This window comes from Erpetoichthys calabaricus, chromosome 8 (assembly GCF_900747795.2).
Source record: "Erpetoichthys calabaricus chromosome 8, fErpCal1.3, whole genome shotgun sequence".
Taxonomy (NCBI): domain Eukaryota; kingdom Metazoa; phylum Chordata; class Cladistia; order Polypteriformes; family Polypteridae; genus Erpetoichthys; species Erpetoichthys calabaricus.
The window spans coordinates 159,435,685-159,452,935 of NC_041401.2; the positions used below are offsets into that span (position 1 = coordinate 159,435,685).

At 36.1% G+C, this 17,251-nt stretch overlaps 1 protein-coding gene across 1 annotated transcript in view; it reads right to left on the reverse strand.

Annotated features, from left to right (window-relative positions):
- vps16 (VPS16 core subunit of CORVET and HOPS complexes) overlaps positions 1-17,251 on the reverse strand; it is a 118,009-nt gene that overhangs the window by 56,469 nt on the left and 44,289 nt on the right. Inside the window, exons 8-14 of the mRNA XM_051931057.1 lie at positions 16,044-16,099; positions 9,042-9,137; positions 3,735-3,823; positions 3,412-3,488; positions 1,927-2,058; positions 1,442-1,569; positions 105-140 (exon numbers count right to left, since the gene is read on the reverse strand). Coding sequence (XP_051787017.1) covers positions 105-140; positions 1,442-1,569; positions 1,927-2,058; positions 3,412-3,488; positions 3,735-3,823; positions 9,042-9,137; positions 16,044-16,099 — 614 coding nt within the window. The remainder of the gene's footprint in view (positions 1-104; positions 141-1,441; positions 1,570-1,926; positions 2,059-3,411; positions 3,489-3,734; positions 3,824-9,041; positions 9,138-16,043; positions 16,100-17,251) is intronic.

The following is a 17,251-nucleotide window of genomic DNA, read 5'->3' on the forward strand; positions in this document are numbered from 1 at the left end:
CAATAATGCAGGAATATATTTTTTTATTACCAACACCTTTTACTACAGATTACTTCTATATGTATATATAGAATATATATATATATATATGTGTATATACATACCGATCTATTAGAACCTGGACTGTTAATTGGCTGAACCTGAAAATAGGTTAAGGATCTCTGTAAAGCAATATAACTAAAATGAATGCTCAAATACACAAAAATCCCATACTCTTTTGCTCAGTTGAAATTTTAGAAAATATTACAAGTTAAAGATAATTCTATGAATTCATACAATTCTAATTGTTTTATTAGAAATTAAGATTATTTTAAATATTCTTATATGAAATTATGTTTTCAGGAAAGAAACCACAAGAAGACAATGGCAAATCTGGGCTAAACAGAGTATTGCATATTGAGATCAGATTTATCTCCCGAAACTTAGTTATTACATAAAGTTGCGTATTTGCCAAAAGGCAGTAAAAAGAAGAAGGGTCAACAGGATGATAACTGGGAGAGAAAGAATCACAAATTGTAAACAGAAAGTGGAAATAGGAAACAGCACTAATAAACACAACAAATTCCCTATATTTGAAGTGATAAGCATTGCATAATATAAATATTTAAACACGCAACAAACATTTACTTTTTGTCGTGTATTTTTGAATATCATACAATGGTACATACAGGGGAACAGTACAACTATTTAGTTGGATTTTCTACTACTGGAGCATTGGAGCCTTGGCTACTAGAACAAACAACTTTATATTAAACATAAGACTGTGTCCCACAGGCCAACAGATAGCAGGAGGGATAAATTGCATGGGCACTGCTCTAGAAGAGTAAGCAATCAATAGTAGTTCTAGGTTACTAACTTTTAATAAACGTTGGGATTTGCCAGAAGAGTCTGACTAATAATACTATGGCTTTGTAAGGAAAAACTTGTCCTTAAAAGTGATTTTAGGAAGCCTGTACATAGCACTGTTTGTAAGCTTTGAAATGCCACAACATACTAGAGTTTATAAAACTGAAGAGATGTCAAGTTGTAGAAATGAGACAAAGTGAGAGAAACACTGTGTGTGTGGAGATTCTGACACTACTGATTAATCATCCATTGTTTCAGGACAATCAAAGCCTTATTTTTTATAGTTTTAATGGCCAGGCAGTTAATTCTAGACAAGTAAAACACATAGAAAGGTTTTTTAAACACAATGTAAAGAAACAAATTTCTGATGTGCCCTGTTTAGCTTTCCTATGATGAAAAAATTAAAAGTAAGTGTATGTGATGCAATGTTTAGCTAAGAAGTTTCAATTATGAAATACACAGCATTAGACTGATCTGTCAGTGATGGAAACAATTATATATGAACCAAAACATCCTTGATTTACTGGCAAAATACCAGTTTAGCCCAATTATTGACACATTAAGATCTTTAAAATATAGCTGGAATAAAGGATACTGAACATAAGTGAGAGGCATTCCAACAGTATAGTCTCGAACTGCATTTAGGACTCTCAGTTCACGACACATGGTTACAAACTTCTCTGGAGAAAAGTTACTGAGGAAAGATTTTCCAAATGATGCTGCCTGTTTTGAAACAAAAAATGTGGAGTATCAAACATTTGCATTTTCATTGTGAGCCTACAACAACTACAAAATGAATAAATTATAGAGTCTCATTAGATATGTGAATACATCTATACAAATATGTATATGGAATATTTATGTTTTCACAGATACTTTCAAAAGAAAAAACAATTCCTAGAAAGGCTACAATGGCATAATAAGATTTCTGTATAATGGACTCTATTATTACCATCCAATAAAAAAATATAAAAACTGAAAAAGATTAAAAGCTCATTACGGGTTTGACAATTTGTATTCCTCAGTTTTACTGATTCCTGCTTTGATGCTTTATTTTTAAATTTTCGATTTCATACTCACTCGGAGAAGCATCTTTTGAGTCTCTGGTTCACATTCAAATCCTGCTGCTTCAATACACTGCTCAACAGCAGTAGGAAGAAGATTCTGGTCTTTGATTTCTCGCAGATACTCATCTGCCTTTTGACTTTCTTTCTGAATTACAAACAAAAATTAATCTTTTATTATTTGAAAAACAGTATTTTATCATTAACAGTTATGTACATGTTAAGTTACAGCGCTGTAAGCTGCAAAATGTACCTATGTTGTTACCAAAAAATGCACTTTGAATGTCATTCTTATCGTCTTAAGTGTTGGAATAAGCTTTCAAATATTCTTTTCCTTTCAAATATTCTTGTATTCTTTCTCTCCACTTTCACTATTTTTAACTATGTAACCATAGCCTCTTAACTCTTTACAACACTCTTGGATCATATGCATAAATGAAGGCCAGGCACTGCCCTTTCATTCATCTGTTTAGTGAATTACATAGTGTATTAATATTACAACACAATAGGTTGCAATGCTTATACCAAACAAACAGAGTTTATAAAATTAAGCCACACAAATTTCCCTTACCATGGAATAACCTGAAAAACAGCAGATATTAAAATATGTCTGAGGAAAGGTACAAATTTACAGCAGACTTCAAGAAAAAACATTTTATGTATAAATGCATATTTCAATGGTACATGTTGAAAATATAAAAAGTGTTGAACAAAATAATTATTAACTTGGATTTTCTGACTAAAAATATATCTGAGGATATAAATCAATCATTTCTGCAGCTGTCTACCTGTTTCAATTTAGTAACCCCAAACCGTGCCAGCATTGAACAAACAGCTGAGACCTCTTTACAAATCAGTGGCGCAGAATAGAAGCACATATGAAGGCTCTTTGAAAGTTGATTGGCTAGATAACTGCCTGCACAGGACAAATACATGACCATTTGCAAGTGTTTTATTAAGCTATATTAAGAAATCCCTGCAGCATGAAGAGATAAGTGTACAGCTATTCAAAAGCCAAATGTCTGTTTTTTTCTTATTGGATAAACACTGTATTCTTGGTATTTCAATGACTATGTTAAAAATTCTCTATAAGCAGTAACATACATAAATGTTACTTGGAAAATCAAATTGATATATCCTGCCAAAATTGTATTTCGTTTTCTTGATAGGCACTATGCACTGTTGGGAGGTTAAGGAGGAAGTTGGCACAGAGGTAACAGAATTAACTTCCGAAGTAAGTAGTGTAGTGCAAAGCCTTGAAACTGTGAAAAGATTTCACTTGACACAAACTTTAAAATCAGAAGGCTCACTGAAGTATTTAGTCTCCTATTCTATGAATTACATTAGTAATATAACATCTTAATCAACTTGTATTTATAAATATAAAGGAAAGAGTTTAAAATCAATGCTTGCATATTAAGACATACATACTGTATAAATCATGGATGAAGATAACCAAAAAGGCAGAAGAGACATAAAAATAGCAGCTGAACAGGTTCACCTTATATTCCTTATGAGCTTCTAACAAGAGTGCTCCTGGCGCCATAGATGCAATCTTAAAAATCTCCTCACAGGTTGCTGAAACAAAAATTAAAATTTGAATGAGATTGCATTTTAAGTTATGATGTTTCAAACTAAATCAGAATTTTATAAAGAATAAGTTACTGCACAAAAAGCATTTTGACACAGGATCAAACACTGCACACTATGTATACAAATTGAAACAAGTACTTATTTGAAATTATATTAAAAGAGGTCCAGAAAAGGATGACAAAGCAAACATTCATTAAACACTAAACTTTAGCTTTATTTATCCATGCCTACCTGGAACTTCATGCAAAAATTCATGGCTCTTGCTACCGATTATTCGTACCCCATCAAGTTCTGGTACAAGATACAACTCATCATCTAAGTTATATATGCACTGGAGTTAAAGTTATAATGAAGGGTGAAGAACAGTGATGAGATCTCAATATAGTAAGATCACAGAAATATATTCTACAATTTTAATTTGAAAGTATTACTTCACTCAAACCTTATAATTGTTTACAAATATTTTTAAAGCAAGAAAGCTAAGAAAAATTATCTTTTTCAATTAGAAGAAGTTGTTTTTCTACTCTCTCTTATTTCTTCTACTCATGACCACTTTGAAATAGGAGATACAAATTCAAATGGTTTCCAAAAGTCGAGAAACTTAAATTTAAACCTATGTTGTGAAGATTATTTTATAACAAAATGCTAACATTTTATATATTTATAATACATTAACATGTAACTACACTTTTTCTATTACACAATAAGTTATTCTCTTTTTAAAGTGGGAAATCTGAACAGCAATGGGTGTACAATGGTACCACAAACATCCATCCTACACTATTAGATTCCACAGATAATTGTTTCCATAAGTATAAAATGAAACAAAGTGGTGTGAATAACTGATTTTCAATATTGCTTCAGCCCACTTTCACCTGGTTTTATCCAGCTACAGTGCTGTAAAAAAGTATTTGTCCCATTCCTGATTTCCACCGTTTTTCTTATTGATAACACTCGTTTCTGACCACCAAACAGATTTATCACAATTCATAAGATGACCTGCACAAACACAATACAGTTTTTAAATGATCATTTGATTTATTAAAGGGAAAAAGTTCAGCAACACCTATATTACCCATGTGTAAAAGTAATTGCCTCCCTCAATTATGGTAAGCTGCCTAGGCCCTGAATTAGCAAAGCATTCCCACACCATCACACGACCACCATGTTTGTCTCTGAGCATGATGTTCTTATTGTGGAAAGCTGTGTTAATTACATAACAGGATCCATGCCTTTCAAAATGTTCCACATTTAACTCAAAATATGTGGGAGGTAATCAGGGTGTTTTTTGACACACTTTTAACAAGCCTTTTTGTTCCTCTTGTTTATCAGTCATTTTCACCTTGCAACACTTACCTTGATACCATTTTTGCCTGCTGTCTTTCGAATGATGGCGTCATGAACACTGATATTAACAGAGCCAAGAAAGGCCGTAAGTATTTATGAAGGTTCTTCTGTGACTGCCCAGTTTGTTTGTTTTTTTTTTTTGTAGTTTTGGGAGTAATTTTGCTTGGCGGCTACTCCTGGGCAATTTACCACTATTCCAAGTGTTGTACAGTTGAAGATGATGACTCTCACAGTAGTGTGCTGGAGTCCCAGTGTTTTAGAAATTGCTTTGTTGTCCTTTCCTGACTTATATATTTCAGTTTCCTTCTTTCTCAGGTCTTCTGGGATTTCTTTTGATCGAGGCATGGTGTGCTGTTGTTGAGATGTTTTACTCAAATTCACATTGTTGGAAAGATTTTATTTAAGTGATATATTGATTTAATAGGGATAGCAAGAATCAAGCTTGGGTGTGTCTAGTCTAATTTAATTCATTATTTAAATTTGGTTCATTGGTTGACTAATTGACTCAGGGGTCATTTACTTTTTCACATGGATAAAATAGGTGTTGAACTTTTTTCACTCAATAAATCAAACGATCATTTTAAAACTTTGTATTATGTTATGTTTACTCTGGCTGTTTTGTGTATTACACTGAATTTGTTTGGAGATCATAAACAAGTGTTAAGAATAAGCAAAAATAGTTGAAATCATGAAGGGGGCAAATATTTTTGCACAGCACTATATCTTAGAGAACCAATCTCTTTCCCACCTGCAACACTTAACACATTGTTCAACACAAAATTAATCAGCTAAAAGAATTGTTCTACTCCATTTCTGTTTTCTCTCAAGTCTGAGGTTAAGGGGCTGCAACAGGATTTTTAGTACCATTTTTTTAAAGGATTCAACCTAAGCTCCTGCCTACAGTCTGCACCAGTAAACTTGTGCCGGACAAGTCCTACAGGACTGCTACAAGTTTGTATGCCTCTAATTGGAAGCATCAGGAGTGTCTTTTATGAATCATCTACACAAAACTGTTGTGGATAGTAATGTTACTTGTTTATATAAATGTGTTAAGGGACTAATAAATACTATTTAACTTCCTGAATATGCATTTCCAAATTACATATAATGGAAAATCATTAATTTCCAGTCATTTAGTTTTACAAATTAATAAATGTGTAAGTCATGATGGTTGTATGTTTTCTTATGATGACATGAACATATGCTGTGTTTTAAATAAATTTCACATGCTTTTTTATGCCTTTTTACCTCAGGTATTCACTTACTTGCTCCAAACTAAATTTGTCATAAGATCTGCACTCTAATGGAATATTTTTTTAATACTGAAATGAGTGTTTTAATTTTACAGTAATAATCTATACTTTGTTCACTTCATCTGATTTTTCAAGTGGTATTTCTTTAGTCTCTCTCCTGCGCACTCATACAGTAACTGATCTAGAATCATTATTTTCTCCAATCTTGTTTTTCCACTTAGATATACAGGGAACATTATATTATATATATATATATATATATATATATATATATATGGTTGAAAAATAGTTTACTGTCAAATAAATGCAAAGAGTACACGACACGTGTTTCGCCCTCATTCTGGGCTCATCAGGTGTACACACTCCACTGCACTCCCTCTCGGGAATCGAACCTCGGACGTCAGCGCCAGAGGCGATGCCCCTAACGTTGCGCCACGGCGTGTGGTTTGTTTATTTGACAGCATGTAGATCGGGGTAATTACATTCACGGCATTCGTAGTCTGTGTCACAATCTGATTGTATGGGTGGTTACCGACCAGGAGTGCAGTGGAGTGTGTACACCTGATGAGCCCAGAATGAGGGTGAAACACGTGTCGTGTACTCTTTGCATTTATTTGACAGTTAACTATTTTTCAACCATTCTATGATCTGCTCCTCACAAACTGAGGGCACCGTGGCGGATGTTAGCAGATTGCTGACCAACCACAAGCGTTACCTGGTAGGTAACCACCCATACAATCAGATTGTGACACAGACTACGAATGCCGTGAATATTATATATATATATATATATATATATATATATATATATATATATATATATATATATATAGTGGTCGATGGTCGGGATGCCCCTTTGACACTGGATCCGGGGGAGCAGCCATGGGATGCACACTACATCCTCAAGAAAACTTGGTGGCAGCGCGCCCCAGGTTGCATCGGGGCTACAATTGTGTTAAACCGGAGCTAATCCCTGTTGGGCTCTGTGGCCACCGCCAGAGGGAGCTGCACGGCCCCCTGAGCCCGTGTGGGCTGTAATGCAGCCACACCCGGAAGTGCAGCCTAATTAGCACTGGGCTGGGCTATAAAAGGAGCCTGCAGCCACTACTCAAGGCGCCAGAGCCAGGAGGAGGAGGAGGATGAAGCTGCCTGGAAGGAGTGGAAAAAGAAGAGTGTGGTTTTTGGGTGTTTTCTTTTGTGTGTGTTTTGAGGACTGTGTAGGGCCTGTGACACGGGGAAGATGTGGCCCACAGCTGAAGAATAAATCCATTGTCCGTCTGTGTCGGGTCGATGCCTATATAGCGCCTTTGCCATATATATATATATATATATATATATATATATATATATATATATATATATATATATATACACACACATATATATATATGCATGCGCATGTATGTATGTGTACACACACGTGCACACAAACTCACTGGCCACTTTATTAGGTACACCTTGCTAGTACCGGGTTGGACCTTATTTGCCTTCTGAACTGCCTTAATACTTCATGGCATAAATTCAATAAGGTGCTGGAAACATTCCTCAGGGATTTTGATCCATATTGACATGATAGCAGCATGCAGTTGCTGCACATTTGTTGGCTACACATCCATGATGCAAATATCCTGTTCCACCACATCCCAAACGTGCTCTATTGGATTGAAATCTGGTGAATGTGAAGGTCATTTGAGTACAGTGAACTTACTGTCATGTTCTAAAAACCAGATTCAGATGATTTGAATTTTGTGACATGGTGCGTTATCCTGCTGGAAGTGGCCATCAAAAGATGGGTACACTGCGGTCATAAAGGGATACATATAGTCAGCAACAATACTCAGGTAGGCTGTGGCATTTAACTGATGCCCAATTGGTACTAAGGTGCCCAAAATGTGCCAAGAAAATATCCCCCACACCATTACGCCACCACAACCAGCTTGAACCATAGATACAAGGCAGGATGGATCTATGCTTTCATGTTGTTGATGCAAAAATTCTGACTCTACCATCCAAATGTTGCAGCAGAAATCAAAACTTACCAGATCAGGCAACATTTTTCCAATCTTCCATTGTCCAACTGTAGCCTCAGTTGCTTGTTCTTGGTTGACACGAGTAACACCAGGTATGGGCTCCTGCTGCAGTAGCCCATCCGTTTCAAGGTTTGATGTGTTGTGCATTCAGAGATGCTCTTGTGCATACCTTGGTTGTAACAAGTGGTTATTTGAGTTACTGTTGTCTTTCTATCAGCTCCAACCGGTCTGGCCATTCTCCTCCGACCTCTGGTATCAATGAGGCACTTTTGCCCAGAAAACTGCCGCTCATTGAATGTTTTCCCTAGTTCAGACCACTCTCTGTAAACCCAAGAGATGGTTTTGCATGAAAATCCAAGTAGATCAGCAGTTTCTAAAACACTCAGAAGAGCCTGTCTGGCATCAACAACCATACCACGTTCAGAGTCACTTAAATCAACTTTCTTCCCCATTCCGATGCTTGAACTTCAGCAGGTTGTCTTGACAATATCTACATGCCTAAATGCAAAGAGCTGCTGCCATGGGATTGGCTGATTAGGTATTTGCATTAAAAAGCAGTTGAGCAGGTGTGCCTAATAAAGTGGCCAGTGAATGTGTGTGTGTGTGTGTGTGTGTGTGTGTGAGTGTGTGAAATAGAGGGAGAGAGAGAGAGAGTGTGAGATACTTCCTTTTAATCACCACTTCTACAGTTTGCTTTTGCCTTTTATTCTGTGTGTGTAATAACCTTTTACTGATTTTTTGTGATTTGTTCTTTTTTAAATTTTCAGTAAACATTTTTAAAATTAACTTTATTAGACTGAGAAATTTCTTTTGTTATGTGTTTGATGCTGGATGCTACCTTGCCAACTCAGTAGTTGCTCCATGTTGGGAATCTGGAAAAGATGTAGCTTCGGTGATATTCTAAAAAAGGATACTGAATGCTTTCATTGTTCTTTCCTGCTACCAAGAGAAGTCTATCCCACATGAGAACTACAGATGGCTGCTGACTCCTTGGTCTGCGGCACCTGGAAGAAATTTTAAAGACCATTATACAAGAATAATAGCTACATTTTAAAATCATATATTTTAATGGAACCTTTTTGATCTATGCTTACAGCATAGCAATAACACACACATGAAGCTAATACGTGTCAAGCACTTACTTCAAGAAGCAAATTAATCCATGAAATTACAGCATGCAAAATGCTTTTATTTGGACTGCTTAATAATTGCCGTTAATTTCTGCACTTAAATTATTTAGCGCAACCCCTAAATTTGACCATGCTTCATACTATGTTAGTAAAGCAGTGTCAAACAAATCCAAGTCTGTTAGCAGCAGCACTGTAACATAAACATATTGCACAAGAATCTGTCACTGCCTGGGCTTCCACACATTTAATGTGTGGGAGTTTTCTTCATTCCAGAACTGAGAGGAGGAAGTCAGTGACTGACAGTGTAGCCCTTCGAGAGTTGTGCTGTCCAGGCTGCTGTCAGGAACTATTCCAATCAGTAGCCAATTGGGGGTCCAGCCACAAAATACCAAAAGACAAGGAAAAACCCGTTATGAGATGTCTGATTGAAGTTCCAAGATTGCATTCTCTTAAAAGGAAATAAATGAAAGGAGTTAATTAAAAAAAAAGAATGTCGCTTGAACCGACCATCCATTCATCTTCTGCTGTTTACCGAATCCAAGTTGTAGGGGCAGCAGTCTAAGCAAAGATGCCCAGACATTGAACAAGAGAATGAGGTGTAAATTAACCACTGTAAATAAATGGGTCTGCTTAAGCAACTGGTTGAATCCAGTAATCAAAAAATAAATGTCTTATTTTTCATCTTCATATCATTTTAAAGACAGAATTATTGATAAAACCAATCAAAGTGCTACACTAATTTGCACTGTGATATGGCTCAAAATGAAATAAAAAAAAATACTTTGACCTTTTGACAGATTAGTGTTTCACTGTTTATTTAATAAACTAACTGGAATAATTTAATATGCCTAGGCAAGTGATTATCACTGAGTAATTTCTGATTCATATAAAAATATAATGCATGAAGGAAATATGTAAAAATTTGATTAATATGCAGTTAATTTAGATTAAAATTTTTAATCATGCAATTAACTGTGATTACATTTTTTAATTGAACACAAGCCCTAGATTTGAATTCCTTATAGAAATATGTGAACAGCAGGAAAAAAAAATAAAAACAGCTAAAATAACTTTATAAGGAAACAGAAAACGATTCATAACAAATGTGCAGAATAATACATTTCAAGCTAATATATATGCAATTGGCACAAAAAAAAAATCAGATCAAAGCATTAAATTTGAAATATTGCCTCTGCTAGTAGACTTTAATAATAGTTTCAAAGGAATGTTTACCTTCTATATACAGAAAACACTCCATAATTGTAAAAAACAGTATATTTTATATATCAATTTCTTTATTAAACACTATCCAAAAGTGCTTTACTTATACACTTTGTTATATTTCCAGTTTTGACAGAGACAGTTTAAGGGAGTTGTTAACAGGCAGTCTAAAGGAGTTGTTAATACACACAAAGGTCACATAGTGGTGAAAAAAGAAGAAGATTCTATTCAGTTGTTGTACACAAATTTCACAAACGGGGTTCTGTTTTAAATATAATCTGCATGCAAAAATCATGAAGAATGCCTTTATTTATTATTTATGTTCTTATTTGTCAACAGTCTTCTGCAAAGCCAGAGGTATTCTTCTATAAGTACTTTTAAGAACAAGCCCACAAAATGTCATGAATTATTTAGCCACTTAGTAAAGCTCATGAAATAACGTGTATTTGAGTACCACATAATAATATACTTAAACTCTGTTAAGTAATCAAATTAAAGCATAGTTTGATGTGTTCTCATTTTTCTAAGTGTGTGTTTTGTTCAAAATCAAAGCCACCCTGAATGCAGGAAATAAGATATTATTTTTTGTTCAATAGCTATTTGCCAGTCAGTATATCAGAGTTCATTACAAATGAAGAAAAAAAAAAATTTTGACATTGGGGCATTAATGATGATGAGTGAAATCTTAGTTTGTTACGAGGGTTTAAAAAAAATGCTAAATGAAAAATCTGATACCGTTCACGTGCGAATAATCTGATCAAAAATCTAAAATCTCAAAAATCTGTTGAGAAAATAATCAGAGTTGATGTTTGAATTCACAACCCTTACCTCTTTAAAGATTAAGTCAACTGGACACAACAGGATTCTAGTTCAGTCAAAAGTTGTTTAACAGAATTAAAATTAATTCTATAAATCTATAAACAAGTAAAATATGCAATATTTGATATACATTTTATTCTATTTCAATCAGACTTCAGTAGACTAGATGAACAAATGTTTGTGTATGCGAATTGTGTAAGAAACATCTTTAAAAGTCAGTAAATTGTCTTAATACTACCTTCACAGAGGCATTATGCAAGTACCATTAACAATCTACAGAGTATTTCCATATATATTATCATGAACAGCTTTTTGCTACAGTACCTCCATTTTATGCTCGCTCTCTCTCTCTTTTTAGCGCTCTCTTATTCCTGGTTTTCTGTTCTACTGGAGTCATTTTCTTTTATACTCCTTTTTTTTGTTTACTGAAACACTCCTCCTAACAGACACTTGCCTATACACCATTGAGCTCTATTCAACCAACAGACAAGCCTCTTGGGCAACTTCTGAGATATCTCTCTATTATAAAAAAAAATCCTGGGAGAGAATGACTAGGGAGACGAGATGTGATCTTCACACGAAGATCACGGAAGACACTTAAAAGACCTGTGAGACGAAAGAGATTGGCCACGGAGCGTCTCGCGGGGACATTAAACATGAGGCTTTGTGCCAAGAGATTGACCCAGGGCCATCTCACGGGGACATAGAACATGAGATTCTTGCAAGACATGCCCTACTTACAACCAATATCAAATAAGACCAAGGGCAGCAAAACACTCAGCCATGTCAAGGCTTTGAGCACACACAGATCCAGGGCTCTCAGCGCATATAAAGCGTATAAGGACAATACGTTATAGATGAAACGTCAATGACTAAGCGAAGAAGAAAGAGCAGCACGGAGAAAAGAGACTCAAAAGCGTTGGAGAGAAAAAAATGCAAAAAAGAAAAAGAATAATCTAGGTGCAAATTCAGAGAATAAGGAAAGTAATAATCAGTCCAGAACAAGTGGAATTGAAAAAAAAAGAACATCCAACTGGGCTCAGAATTAAAAGACAAAGTATAACTTCATACACTTGATAACTTGATTTAAAGGATAAGTTCTTTATTTTTCAAGTCAAAGGCATTTCTTCACAAACATGGTATATATGCCTTTGCCATATGAAATTATGTTCTAAAGTTAAGTGCTTTCTATAAATTAAATAAAAAAAAATGCCTTCCCTGCTCTGGTGCTTTACAATGGAGGGTTATCAAGCACTGAGGAATAGCTTAAAAACTTAAAAAACAAATCCATTTCTCAAGGCAAGACAGTTGTTGATTATTGATCCACATCTTCCATGTGCCCAAACTCTCATGTAAACACTGAACTAAAAACAAAACTAACCATGAGGCACGAAAAGTTTACTGTGATTTGGTCTATTGGGAGAAAAGCACACCCTGGGGGCATGAAAGATTGCTGCTCAGGAAGAGTATGTGCTGAGCTTTTGCACAGGGAAGGCCTTTTTCTTTCATAATGCTGGTGGGTTTTTTTTTATTTTGTTCAGAAATTTCATATACAAAGTGTGTGTAATTGTAAGACATAGATCAATACTCGACAATTGTCTTGGCATGAAAAACGGACATTTTTGGTAATTTTGAAGAATTTCCCTCATGCCCATAGACTGCAATATAAAGTGACAGTACGGGCATGATTTTTTCACATTTATAGAAAGTGATTAACTTTAGAACACACTTTTGCATGGCAAATGCATATATAGCACATTTGTGAAGAAATAACTTTTGACTTGAAAAATATCAAACTTATCCTTTAAGGTCTACTGCCAGTCTGTGAACAACTAACTCTGAAAAAGGGTCATATGGTCCTCTTTCTTTTGGCAAGTGCTGCTCTCCAACAGTAAATAAAAAATACAGTGCATCTGGAAAGTATTCACGGCGCATCACTTTTTCCACATTTTGTTATGTTACAGCCTTATTCCAAAATGGATTAAATTCATTTTTTTCCCCTCAGAATTCTACACACAACACCCCATAATGACAACATGAAAAAAGTTTACTTGAGATTTTTGCAAATTTATTAAAAATAAAAAAATTGAGAAAGCACATGTACATAAGTATTCACAGCCTTTGCAATGAAGCTCAAAATTGAGCTCAGGTGCATCCTGTTTCCCCTGATCATCCTTGAGATGTTTCTGCAGCTTAATTGGAGTCCACCTGTGGTAAATTCAGTTGATTGGACATGATTTGGAAAGGCACACACCTGTCTATATAAGGTCCCACAGTTGACAGTTCATGTCAGAGCACAAACCAAGCATGAAGTCAAAGGAATTGTCTGCAGACCTCCGAGACAGGATTTTCTTGAGGCACAAATCTGGGGAAGGTTACAGAAAAATTTCTGCTGCTTTGAAGGTCCCAATGAGCACAGTGGCCTCCATCATCCATAAGTGGAAGAAGTTCGAAACCACCAGGACTCTTCCTAGAGCTGGCCGGCCATCTAAATTGAGCGATCAGGGGAGAAGGGCCTTAGTCAGGGAGGTGACCAAGAACCTGATGATCACTCTGTCAGAGCTCCAGAGGTCCTCTGTGGAGAGAGGAGAACCTTCCAGAAGGACAACCATCTCTGCAGCAATCCACCAATCAGGCCTGTATGGTAGAGTGGCCAGACGGAAGCCACTCTTTAGTAAAAGGCACATGGCAGCCTGCCTGGAGTTTGCCAAAAGGCACCTGAAGGACTCTCAGACCATGACTCTCTTGACCTCAGACTGGGGCGACGGTTCATCTTTCAGCAGGACAACGACCCTAAGCACACAGCCAAGATATCAAAGGAGTGGCTTCAGGACAACTCTGTGAATGTCCTTAAGTGGCCCAGCCAGAGCCCAGACTTGAATCCGATTGAACATCTCTGGAGAGATCTTAAAATGGCTGTGCACCGACGCTTCCCATCCAACCTGATGGGGCTTGAGAGGTGCTACAAAGAGGAATGGACGAAACTGGCCAAGGATAGGTGTGCCAAGCTTGTGGCATCATATTCAAAAAGACTTGAGGCTGTAATTGCTGCCAAAGGTGCATCGACAAAGTACTGAGCAAAGGCTGTGAATACTTATTTACATGTGATTTCTCAGTTTTTTTTATTTTTAATAAATTTGCAAAAACCTCAAGTAAACTTTTTTCACATTGTCATTATGGGGTGTTGTGTGTAGAATTCTGAGGAAAAAAATGAATTTAACCCATTTTGGAATAAGGCTGTAACATAGCAAAATGTGGAAAAAGTGATGCGCTGTGAATACTTTCCAGATGCACTGTATGTCCTCTTATCAACTCCCTTTGTCTCTTTCACAGTTTTGGTCAAGGCTAAGCACACATAGTGTAATCTCAATTGCCATGCCCACTGGCATGCTGGAGTAATACTACTATCTTTCTCCTCCACTGCTTTCAGTAGATTTACAGAGCATACATTGCAATAGTAATGTTTTTTTTTTCCTAATTTGCCACTGCAAGTGAGATCTTTAACTGTATATCCATCTTTCAAACTTATTGAGCCCTGCCTTTGCCTTGTGCCTCAAAGATGCCAGCTTTAGGACATGCAATCCCTAGTCAGCTGGGATCATGGACTATGTGTCCAACAGACAGCAGTTTGTGATGCTCAGGGACTGTGTGTCAGAAATGGTGGTGTGTTTGGTGGTGTGTAATAAAGGGATCTGTCCTGTCATCCTTCCTGCTTACCCTCTACACAATAGACTTCCAGTACAATACCAGCACTTGCCATCTACAGAAATTCCCAGATGACTCGACCATTATAAGCTACATTATTAATGGAGACAAGTCAGATTACAGCAAGGTTGTGGAAGACTTTGTCTTGTGCAAGGACAAAAACTTACAACTCAAAATCAGTAAGACCAAAGAGCTAGTGGTGGACTTTTGAACTGCCAAGAAGCCTCTGAAAAAGTAATCATCCAGACGGAGAATGTGTAAGTGGTGCAAAGCTACAAGTATCTGGGGTTTCATATAAATAGCAAATCGGTCTGACAACACAGTGACACTGTACAAGAAGGTCCAGGACACTCAGGATACTCAGGTCTTTTGATGTGTGCAGCAAGCTGCTGGAAATGTTCTACCGGTCCATAGAAGCCAGTGTGGTGTTCTACAGTGCATTCTCATGGGGAAGGAACCTAAGCTCAAAAGAAGGACAATTATAATCAGGAAAGCTCCATCACACGGTGAACCTTGGACACATTGGAAGCCACTGTGAAAAAGTGGACGACAGCAAAACTCAATGCTATCATGAAAAATCCCCTCCATCCCTTCCAGTAAGTGCTCTCTTGGAACATTTTTAGCCAGAGGCTCATTCCATCCCGATATGCTAAGAAGCACCTCTGAGGGGTCTTTCCTGACCACTGCTATCAGGCAATTCAATGCTTCTACCCAATGGACCCGGTAGGTTTTTATTTATTTATTAATTGATTGGTTGCATTATCAGTTCTGTGACTCTGTATCCTTATTTTTTTGTGTTTCTGCTGCTGTATGCAACTGAATTTCCCCATGGGATTAATAAAGTTTATCTAATCTAAACTTCACAGTTGTCAACAGTTACAGTAATAATAGAAAGTTTGTGAATGCTCATTAAATGTGAGGTTTTTAATGAAGTTCTTGTTTTATCATAACTAGTCCTAATTTTACAGATTATATGAATTGTTTAGAGGAAGTGATGCATCAATGGTGTTCTTCGATGACTAATTCTTGACTTACCATACCATCTGTTTTGGAGGTGCATGAAACTTGCAATCAAATTCCCCAAGCTTCTCCTAGATAAAAGTATGCAAAACAAATTGCCTATTATTAGAATGAAAGGCAAAAATATAAAGCACTGATGTGACCACCACTGGATGGTGGAGAAATCATATATAATAGGTAAACTTAGATCAGAACAGACAACAAGATCTTGGATCAGCTTTTAAAGTGGCAGCTACTTCCTCAATCCACTGGCATTATAAAGTAGGTACACAAACCGCTATATATAATATGATTTTCTTATAGGAAAATGTACATATCTATCTCTGGTTATTTAACAAGTTTAAGAAATATTGATAGCTCACTTTTGATTTATTTAAAAAAAAGAAATAATTAGTAACACACAATAGTGAAACAAACCTTTGGTTATTCTTTTAATGAATTCTTGTAGAATATTTTTGCTGCACAAATGCACCATGTAATAATAAACTGGAATTGTTATACAGGAGTGGAATTTGCCTCCTCTGCTGGGCATGACATTGTGCATCTGTGGCAGGTAGGGAGGGTGAAAAATTAGGTATTAAAACAAAAACAGCTTTTGATCCTTCTGACATTAGGGAAAGGGAAAATGGTTGTTGTTTAGTTTCATATCATCATATATGACAAAAAAAAAATTGATTACAAATAAAGTATACTAGGAATATGTATGGGCATCACAGTTATAAATGTTTAGCATTGCTGCCTCAAAGCTCAAGGATCAAACCACTGTATATATGGAATCTGCTTTTTCTCTCTGCATCACATTCAATTCTCTGGATGTGTCAGTATTCACCCACATGCCAAAGACAAGCATTGTATATTGATTAGCACTCTGTATGTGGGTGAATGCATGCACAAGTGACCTATTAATTATGCTAGCTTCCCAACCAGGGCCGTTACCTGCATTGTTCTAACTGTAAAATGTGCTTGCCAAATGATAAACTGCAAATTCCAAATGTGATCTATATTTAATAGGTTATATAAATTTAGATTTTTATGACTTCTGTCTTGATGAGTATATACAAGGGAAAGGGAAAAATTACATTAAACATATTGTTTATTTTTATGGCAGAAACCCTACTAGGAGAGATAATTTAAGAATGGAAAAGAAATCAGTAACAGGAACATGAGATAAATTAGAACTCAGTACAATTAAGAGTACCTAGGTACCTAAAGTCAGGAGATTT